Source organism: Gossypium hirsutum, chromosome D02 (genome assembly GCF_007990345.1).
Source record: "Gossypium hirsutum isolate 1008001.06 chromosome D02, Gossypium_hirsutum_v2.1, whole genome shotgun sequence".
In the NCBI taxonomy this organism is placed as follows: domain Eukaryota; kingdom Viridiplantae; phylum Streptophyta; class Magnoliopsida; order Malvales; family Malvaceae; genus Gossypium; species Gossypium hirsutum.
Window position 1 is genome coordinate 27,008,723 of NC_053438.1, and position 10,881 is coordinate 27,019,603.

The window sequence follows — 10,881 nt, forward strand, 5'->3', positions numbered from 1 at the left end:
AAGTAACATGAGTCGACACTATCATTACTTGCTCTTTTGGGTCATAAAAAAAATCACCCTTTTTTCCATCAGGATATCTCACAAACATGTACAACTTTGTCCATGAATCCAACTTCATCGCATCTTTATCCAATAAGTGGGTTGGGCATCCTCAAATCCTTCCATGATTTAGACTTGGCTTCCTATTGTGCCATACTCCATATGAAGTTTTAGATGTAACCTTAGTTGGTACATCATTCAGAATCTAGTGAGTCGTTTGCAGGGCATATTCCCAAAAGGAGATTGACAGCTTCGAATAACATAACATTGAACGAACCATGTCTAACAAAGTTCAATTTATTCTCTCTATCACGACATTTTGTTGTGGATTTCTCAACGCGATTAATTGGGATAATATATCATTTTTTATGAGATACCCTAAGAACTTATTTGATAAATATTCCCCACCTCAATCAGATCGAAGTGTCTTTATGGGTAAACCTAGTTTTTTCTCCACCTCTATATGAAACTCTTTGAATTTATCAAAAGTTTCACTTTTGCAGTGCATTTGGTACACATACTCATATCTGAAATAATCATCAATAAATATTACATAATAATTGTAACCAACTCTTCCATTAACGTTCATGAGGCCACATATGTTAGTGCGCACAAGTTTTAAGGGTTTCACAACCCTCGTTCCTTTTTCATTAAAAGATCGCTTAGTCATCTTACCTTCTAAGTAAGATTCACATTGTGAAAGATAAAATTCTTTAAGCGAACTTAAAGTGTCATCTTTCACAAGTCTAGTGATTCTTTCTTGGTTAATATAATCAAGGCTCAAAATCTCAAAGGTATGCCTCATTAGAGTGATAATGTTTAAGTCTTTTATTCAAAATTTTAGTTTCAGTGTGTACATCTTTGGTTTGATAAAATAGAGATTATTAGACGTTCATCCATTAAAATAAAATTACGATTTCTAAATATTACAAGACTATTATTAAAAGCCACGGTTAAGCTGTCTTTAAATAAACATGCACCAAAAATTAAGTTTCTTTTGAAATTTTATACATAGAAAGTGTCTTTCAAAATAATCTTTCTAAAATTATCAAAATAAATATGTACAACTCCCACTACTTCAGCTACCACACTTGTCTCATTCTTGGTTCGCAACAATAGACTCTTATCCCTGAGATCTTCCATTTCCCCAAACCCTTATAGAGAAACACATATGGTTAATGACTTCAAAATCAATGACCTAGTGGTTTATCGAATCTTCCACTAACCAAATTTCTATCATAAAGAGTTTCATACATTTGTCCTCAGTGGCTAGGGTAATCCTTCCACTCTTTACAGCTGGCCTTAAAATTTTCTTTCTTGTTGTAGAAGAAACACTTAGACTTGGTTCTCTTCCTTTCTAATTTAGTTGGCCTAGATGACTTAGTCTTATTTCTTTTAGTGTGTTGTCTCTTCCTTTTAGAGGAAGAAGCAACTGGTAAGTTTACTTCTACTTTTCAAATCGGTTGGTTGCCATTTAACATTAACTCATAGGATTGTAATTCCTTCATGAACAAGAAAATCTCTCCTATAAATACCTTGATGAACGATGCAGAAGGGATTGATTTCCTACACCTTAAAGTTACTTTGAGCAACTCTCTCCTTAAGTCGTTTGTCCTTTTGTCCTTGTTTTGGCTCTCAGCCTCTTCAGGTGAACTAATCTCCACAACACCACCATATTCTTTTCCTTGTTCCTCCTTATCCTCTTCTCTTGTTGTACATTATATCTAGGGGTGAGTAAAACTCGATTCGACTCGAAAAAATCGAGAAAAAAATTTTAATTTTGAGTTAAATGAATCAAGTTATTCAAATTAGTCGAATTATTCGAGTCAACTCGAATTTCTTTTTCAAATTTCGAGTTTGAATTGAGTTTGGTTTTGAAATTCGAATAACTTGAATAATTTGAATAAACCGAATACCAAACTATAATATTTTACACTTTTACCTCAAACTCCCAAACCTCTTTACTTTCCCTAAAACTTTTACTCCCTCTCACTTTCCCCCCAAAACTTTTTCTCCCCTTCCATCCCACCCCTTCTACCCCAAATCCATCCTCCCAAATTTTTTTTGAATATTCCCCCCCAAAATTTTTACCAACCATTTACTTTTCCCCAATCCCTCAACCCCCAAAACTTTTTATTTCCCCCCAAAACTTTTATTTCTCACCTTTTACCCCCAAATAAAAAATCATAATCATCCAAAAAAATCCATAAATCTAAATAGTAATAATTTTATTTATATCTACTATTTATATTATTAAATTTAATTACACAATTTGTACTATTTATATTATGGAATTGTTTAATCATATTGAATATTTATAATTTTTTGTTAAAATTAAATTATTAATGATGCTATAAATATTCGTGTTAAAATTTTATGTTGGTATCAATTTCACATTTTATTTTTAAGATAACTTCTATTAAAAAATCACATTTTTTACATTTAGTATATTTTTTAATTTCAAAATATATAGTGACAAGAATCAGAAGATAATTGAAGCAACTAAGCAATCAAAGAAGCTAACCCGTATATAAAATATTAATAAAAAATTATGAGGGGATGAAAGTTAATAATAAATTTGATTACGATTGACAAATTTGATTACGATGGGTGACAGTGATTACAAGGACTCAAAATCATTTTTTTTAATTTAACTCAAACAAATATATTCGATCCAATTTAATTCGAATTTCATCTCACTCGACTCGATTTGAGAAAATTTAAAATCGAGTTAGGATGATAAAGTAGGATTCGTCAACTCAATTAACTCGAAATTTTTTCATTCAATTCAATTCAATTCAATCGAACACTCACCCCTAACTATATCAACACACTTTCAAAAGTTCTCTTCTAATGAAAACGAAGGGGAAAAAGTATAAGATAACCCTATAAAGCAAAATTAATGAATATCCAACAAGTTTGAAAGCACGAATTATGAATTTGTTCAAGGAAGTTAACTAACATACATATCATCCATGAACTTTGTAGCAACTATCACACAGGGGATGAACGTTGAGAGAATAGATGTGCGAAGAGGGTTGCCTTTGAGTAAACTGATCAAGCTAAACCCAAAATAATACTAATTTAACATTTTCTCAAAAAAAAAAAAAAGCTTTTGAAATTTACAAAAGTGAGGATTCAACAAATCTAGTTGTTTACAAGAGACTAATAGAAATAGAAATAAATTTAAAGGGAATTGAAAGAAAAAAAAAGACCAATTCATCCAATTGATTCCTTAGCTCCATTTAGCCTTTCCTTAATCTTGTTCTTGTTCTTTTGCATTCTCTTCTGTGGTTTTCCATGGATTCAATGTGTATTTTTCTCTAATAAAAATCAAAATGAATAAATCCAAAAATAAATTAAAAAGGAATCGAAAGAATACAAAATATATCAATTAATCCAATCGATTCCTTAGCTCCATCAAGTCTTTCCATCTTCTTCCTCTCTTTGGTTTTCCATGGAACTGAATATATATATGTATATTAATAAAGTGAAATGGATTTTTGGCAAAATGAAGAAAAAGTAAATTGGGTATATTGAAGATGTTCACTAATACATGTATCAAGAAAGGACTCGAGGGGCATAAATATAGCGACACATGAAGAGGTAGAGGAAGTTTATTTGTTAGGCAAGGACTTGAACTCTCAAAGTGGAAAATTTTCTTTTAGTCCCTATAGTAATTACAATATTTTAAGTTAATCAAATGGTAAAACTATATTTCCCCATAAAATTTAAATTTCTGTTGTAGTTCCTTCAAAAGTCAAAATTTTATATTTTAATACCTTAAAAAATTGTAAAATTTTATGTTAATACAATGATAAAAATCCAAAAATTTGAATTGACTTATTTTTTATAACAAGTTGCCATGGGGCAAATGCAACATTTTTTTTTCAAAATTGGATAAATATTATATTTTTTGTTTGTCTTTTTTTAAATGTGAAAAAAAATTGTCTTATTGTGAAAATCAAAGTCAAATGAAAAAAAATTAAGATAAGGATGGAAATATATTAAAGGCTAAAGAAATTGGAAATGATTAAATTATAAGGTAAATTATATAATTAGTAACTAAAATATGGGTAAATTTTTGTTTTTTTCATTTAATTAAAAAAATTTATAATTTGATCACTAAATTATTCAAAAAATTTTATTTAAGCCACTGAACTATTTAAAAAATTTTATTTAAGTCATTGAACTGTTAAATTCTTTTTTTGTTTAAGTTTCACCAGTGAGCTCCAAACAAGAAGTTGACAATCAGTATGGTGGATCAGTCAGTATACATCAATAATAGAAGAACATACCTTAGATCCAAGTTGATTTGACGATCAGTGTAAAAAATCGGAGAAAAAAGCTATTTTAATTTTGATTCGTAGACTCGTCGCATCCTAAGTTGTTTTATAAAAAAAAAAACTTAACTATGGAAAAGAAAAAGAATGAGAGCTTTTAATTGGTGTAAATAGTGCGAACTGAGAAAACTATAGAGTATCGATTTTAACTGCCCAGCGACTTAAATGTAAATTTTTTAATAGTTCAGTAACTAAATTGTAACTTTTTTAGTTAAATGACTAAAACAAAAATTTACTCATAGTTTAATGACTAATGTTGTAGTTTACCCTAAATTATAATAATGAGACTAAATTAAACAAAAACGCATAGTACAAACACCATTTACAGAATTTGAACTAATATTTCTGTTAACCGCTAACCCAATAGGTTAATAGATCTGTCTGATATATTATAGACAGAGAAGAAACGGAAGGAGTCAAGACAGAGTTGAAGGTCTGAAAAAGGAAAAAAGCATTTGTAATTGTAATTGTTTCGAGATCTCTGTGTGTATAGACAGTCTCAAATGGCAGTAGCTGCAGCACCAGATCACTTGTTCCATTTGAGGAACAATTTCTACTTGGGTTCCTTTCAGGCTGCCATCAACAACAGCGATCTTCCCAACCTCTCCCCCGACGACGCCGTCGAGCGCGACTGCCTCGTCTACCGCTCTTACATCGCTCTCGGCAGCTACCAAGTACCCCCTCCCTTTTGTACTCAATTTCATATTCTTTTTCCAATAGTATTTGCAAATCTAAAACTCGTTTTTGTTTCTCTAATCCCAGCTGGTGATCAATGAGATCGACTCCGCCGCTGCAACTCCTCTCCAAGCCGTTAAACTGCTGGCCCTCTATCTCTCCAACCCTCATGATAAGGTGAAATTCGTTTTAGATCTGCTTGAATTTTGTTGTTATAGGTAAAGATCTGCTAGAACAATGGGAAAAATATGTAGTTTTGATAGAGGATTATGATTGGGTTTTGCTGAATATCGCCTTTAGGAATCAACAATTGCGAGCTTGAAAGAATGGTTAGCAGATCCAGCGATTGGAAGCAATGCCTTATTAAGGTTGATTGCTGGAATCGTTTTCATGCATGAAGAAGATTATATTGAAGCTCTTAAACACACCAATGCTGGTGGCACCATGGAACTGTGAGTTTTATTATTCGACTGCATTTTCATTCTTGCTTGGGTTCTGTTATCATTGATGATGCCGAATTCAGCTTCATCAATTCTTGTTCTTTGTTCTATATATTTTCAAATTGGTGACCATTGATTTGCACAGTTAAGTCATCTACCCTTCTTAACAGTCCGGATTCTTGGGCATAGAAGAAAAAGGCTCATAAGATAGGGTAAGATTACCTCCCTTTATATACCTTGAGACTAGTTAGGGCACATACGAGACATAATACTGTCCGAATTCCACTTGAATCAGAATTATGAACACTATATAGCCCTAAATCCTCTGCTATTTCATATTGGTCCAGAATCAGCAGTTGCCCCGTTCAACGTGCTAAAATTCAGACATTTGATAATAGAAAAATGTCATTTTTCTTTTATTTTTTTCTGTAAATGAAAGCACACTGAAATAGTTTAGACACTAGTGTAGAAAATGGATTGAAGTTGTAAAGTGCATTACTAATCTGCTCTCTTCAGAAGGGGGGGGGGATGGGATATTAACCCATGCATGTGGTGTAAGCGTTAAGGATTGGCTTTCCTATAAAAAGGAGACCAGTTGATAACAATGTTATTACAATAATATCAATGTTTATCCACTTTCCCAATCATTGAAGATAATGTGGGAGTGACTAGTTTTATTTTTTATTTTCTTTGCAGTGAGCGAAAGAAAAGAAAAAAGAGTGCACATCCAATTTAAATGGATCAAAATAGGTGTAACTGCTGCATATTGAGTTTCACCTATTTATTTTACTTTATTCTGGTATACCATCCAAAAACTGAAAATCATATTTTACATGGAAATCACATATCATAAAATATTTTAAATCTAAAGAAACAGATCCTATATCTAAAAAGATGTCATCTCTTCAAATTACAAGATACAACAGCAATAGTAGATAAGTTTCAGTAACACATTTTCTCTATTCTGATTCAAGTACTGCCGATGCTGCAATAGATCCTCCATTGTACCGAATGGAAACATGTAAGTTTGTACTTGGTAGTAGTGCAAAAAGAATTACTTTTGGTTGATACCTGACTTGCATGTTGCTGCATTTGCCTTGCCTCTATGTTTGTGGTCAGAGGTGAACGATACTGCTTTCAAATAGTTGAAAGCTAATACTTGAAGTACAGGACAGGATTCTAGGTATATAGTGGTAAGTCAGATGTTTAAAATTGCAAGTTTTGGCTGGATTTCATTGAATTTTTCCTCCTAGGAACGCACTTGTACGGGCTGACTGTGACCTTTGAGATATCCCCTTCCACTGTAGCTAAAATGTTGAGTCTTCTATGGTTTCACAGCACAGATTTGGCTCCGATTTCTTTGTCCCTCATATCTATAAATTAGAAAATATGGAACAATAATACAGTATGATAGCTTAACTAGGAACTATGTAAACAATTAGGTTCTTGCATGTTGCAGGTGATTTCTACCAGCATGCAATTTATATTTAGAAGGAAATATAGCCCTAGCCCTACAATTATTTCTCTTTCATTGGTGTTTAGTTGGTATAAAAGAATGTGGACTATTTGTGTTTCGAAGCTCTTGATACTCTGTGAGCTTGATGCTGAAGGAAAACTTTTCTAAATAAGGCTACTTAAGTAAAAGCCAAAATTCATAGTTAAACCACTCCAATGGTGGTCTGCATCACCTAATTTGTCAAAGGCTGATGTTATGTGAACATTGGTCACAGTTGCCTTTGCAACTGGCAGTTCATTCCATTTCCCCAATACACTAGCAGTCTAATTGGCTGGGATGCTGCATTGGATTGGCTCACAGTTCCCTCTTTGGATTAATTTTAAAAGGAATTTTGCTGATAGATAAATAGTAATTAAGTAAATTCATAAGCTGGTGACAATAAAACATCTCTTTCCTATGCAAATTCTCTCATCTTTCCCACAAATGAAATTTTCATACATAAGTTTGTATAGCACTGGCTTAATACTGCATTTCTATGAGAGGTTTTCCTACTCAAAAGTTGTTGAGTTATTCTGTAAAATCTTTGTACCAAATATACTTACAAATGTGAACTAGGAGTTGCTATCCAATTCCTCTAGAAAATGCGAATGTTCCATTTAGTGGGCCTCTGAAAAAGGATTCTTTTCCTTCTAGTGAATTTGAGTTGACTCTTTGATTGCTAAAGTATAACATCAGCAACTTATACATCCAGAAGCAAATTGGAACCTCTGATTCATCTGTTAAGTTTCTGTTCTCCGTTTTCAGTCATGCATTGAATGTGCAAATCTTCATTAAGATGCACCGGTCAGATTATGCAGAGAGACAACTGAGGGTCATGCAGCAGATTGATGAGGACCATACACTGACTCAACTTGCAAATGCATGGTTGAATCTAGCAGTGGTATGAGATAATTTTCATTTTAATAATACTATAAATGAGAAATCATGGATATTATGTAACATGTTATCCTACCTAATCAGGGTGGTTCAAAGATACAGGAAGCTTATCTGATCTTCCAAGATTTCTCTGAGAAATATCCAATGACTGGTTTGATCCTAAATGGGAAGGCTGTCTGCTGTATACACATGGGAAACTTTGACGAGGCTGAAACACTGTTACTTGAAGCACTTAATAAGGCAAGATCAAATTGTGGAAATTAAACTTTTGTTTTCTCTAGATTTAAACCTATGATTTGGCTACTCTTTTGGTCTGATTATGGCCCCGTGAACAGGACTGACTACAGTAAATGTGTTTCATGATCATAAATTGCTCTGCCAAACTTGATATGTTTTAAGTTTCTGTTTCTGATATAACCTCTTAGTGATGTCAAATGATATTGAATTTGACTCTTGGATTTTCCTCTAGTCCCTTGTGTTCCTGTCAATTTTAAAGTTTTGGATGCATCACGGCACCAAATATTTCACTACCAAGTTTCATTGCTTCGAATTAGTTGGCTCTTATATAACTTTGTGATAAGGGGTTGTTTGTCAATGGATAGGATGCAAAGGATCCTGAAACTCTGTCCAACCTGGTTGTATGCGGCCTTCACCTCGGTAAATCATCTTCACGTTATCTAAGGTAATCTAGTTATTTGTATCCTTTATCTTTATTTGTCCTGGCTTTTATTGTTGACTACTCCCATATCAGTTTGGAAATTTCACAAGTTTTGGTAACATTTTTCTAAGTTAGCATTAAATTAACGAATTCAATACACTAATAGGAGTTTCCACCGAAGTTCCTAGTTTGGATTGCCTAGTTGGTAGATGATTAAGTTCAGGCATGCCCGTTTAAACTCAGATTCAGCATTCCTTTTAATCAATTTTCGTGGTCCATATTCACTAAAGTTTTCTTATTTTCATGTACTTCATTTTTGAAACATAAGGGTAAGGCTTGAAAGTCTTGCAAATTTGATGCATAGGTTGCACTTGTTTTACAGAAAACAGCTTTCAGAAAGTGATTTTTGAAAATGCTAATATTTTCTGGTATTTAGACGATTCTGTATAAAATATTTTCCATTATTTGACAAACTTTTCTGAAATCATTTTCTAAAAGTTGTTTTAAATGAAACAAACACAACATGAATATATCTGCTATAAAATATCATAGGAACATTCCTTTTGACAATCAAAATTTATTTTTATAATAATTAATATCTTATATAAAATTAAAAATAAACTGTGCCTAATTAAAACTTAATTTAGATTACATATATTACATATATGAGAGTGAATAGTGGCACATTAGAGTTGGAAAAGATAAATGAACCTAATAATGATTTAAACAAATATTCATATTTTATACTATAAAATATCTATTACTAAATATTTATAAATTGTAATATATATTTATTATTAAAATATTAATATAAGTATTTTTCAATGGCATATTAAAAATATTATTGTTAAAATTTATTATTAAATTAAAATTGTAATATTCAATAATTTATTCAAATAATAAATTACACTATTAATTTATTAATTTATTATATAAATAATTAAATATGTATGTTTAATAATATTGAACATTATAATATTTGATATTAATATTTTAATATTTTGAATAATTTTAAAAATTAAAAATTAAAATTTATTATTAATATAAAAATATTTGGCTTGATTCAAATTAATTTTATATAAAAAATAAAATTATTCATAAAGTAGCTATTTTTTGAAAAATGACTTACCCTTTTCAAAATAATAAGTCAATTTTCAGAAAAAAAATGTCTTATTTTCTTTTGACATGTAAGTAATTTTTCTTTGACCAAGTTGTTTCCATTAAACAAATATAGGAAAATGCAAAAAAATAAAATAAGATTCCGTAATTCATTTTTCTTGAAACAAGTGTAAATGATGTTAGCTGGTGCAAAAATAGCTTTTCCTTTTAATTTTCCATTCACCTTATTATTCATGATGAAGATGGCAGGTGCTCTAACCTTGAATCAATTGAGAAAGTTAGACTTTATATATGTACCTAAATGCATGTTATGCATGTATTGTGAAGAGTATTTCAATCTTAAATTCAGTAGGTATTCATGCATGCTTACGTTGCAAAACTAGATACTTCAATTAGGTAAGTTGAAGCAGCATTTCTGTGTGAAGTGAACATGCTGGTTGTTTTCATTTAAATGTAGCTTGTATGTTTTGCTCTTTTTAATACACCAGAATATGACCGTTAACCAAATCAGTTTTCTACCTGAGGCGGCTTCAAATCTCAATCCTTAGTTCTAAGCCGTTTGTAAAAAGAAAAATGAGCAAGTCTTAGACTAATTTATACCGAGTGGTGTTACAGCCAGATCTTAATTGAGATGCTACATTGTTGATTGTTTTGGCAAATGCTCCCAACCCTGACCTTGTCTTTTGACTTCTTGGCAGCCAATTGAAACTCACACATCCAGAGCACATTCTTGTTAAACGTGCATCATCTGCGGAAGATAGCTTTGAAAGAGCAGTGCAATCAGTTGCTTGAAGAATTGGAGTTAGTTTTGTTTTATTCTACAACTGTTCTGACTGCTATTCTTTGCCTTACGTGAGTCTATGATCAATTATGAGATTGTTGGCAAATTTAGTGCTTGCTCGGCAAAATAGAAGGGTAATTGGAAACTTTTGGATTGTATGTTTTTTTTTGGCTGTTTGTACTGTTCTTAAAAAACACTTGAAATTCATCATCTTTTATATCACTCTGCTATTGTTTGTACTGTTAGAAAACTTTTTTAAGTTCATGGAAATTTTGGGTAAGGATGTTATTTATCGTAATTTGATTAAGGCAACGGGGTTTTGGGCCAAGCCAAAATGAGCCTGGGTACGGGATGATCTGGAAGCTTATCTCCCTATTTAAAAAAAATATTTTTACTAGATTATCTTAAAACTCATTATGAGGGAGAAAGGAAAA

The 10,881-nt window shown here is 31.6% G+C and overlaps 1 protein-coding gene across 2 annotated transcripts; it reads left to right on the plus strand.

Annotated features, from left to right (window-relative positions):
* The first annotated feature begins 4,708 nt into the window (after positions 1-4,708).
* On the plus strand, positions 4,709-10,669 carry LOC107910648 (coatomer subunit epsilon-1). 2 transcript variants are annotated; one of them, XM_016838586.2, is made up of 7 exons: positions 4,709-5,056; positions 5,145-5,234; positions 5,358-5,509; positions 7,758-7,893; positions 7,974-8,129; positions 8,492-8,571; positions 10,365-10,669. In XM_016838586.2, the coding sequence occupies exons 1-7, from the start codon at positions 4,886-4,888 to the stop codon at positions 10,456-10,458; spliced, it is 879 nt and encodes a 292-aa protein (XP_016694075.1). In that variant the 5' UTR covers positions 4,709-4,885; the 3' UTR covers positions 10,459-10,669. The 2 variants fall into 2 exon arrangements, with proteins under 2 accessions (XP_016694075.1, XP_040945365.1); XM_041089431.1 differs by having other exon boundaries at positions 4,741-5,056; positions 7,992-8,129.
* Positions 10,670-10,881: the final 212 nt, after the last annotated feature.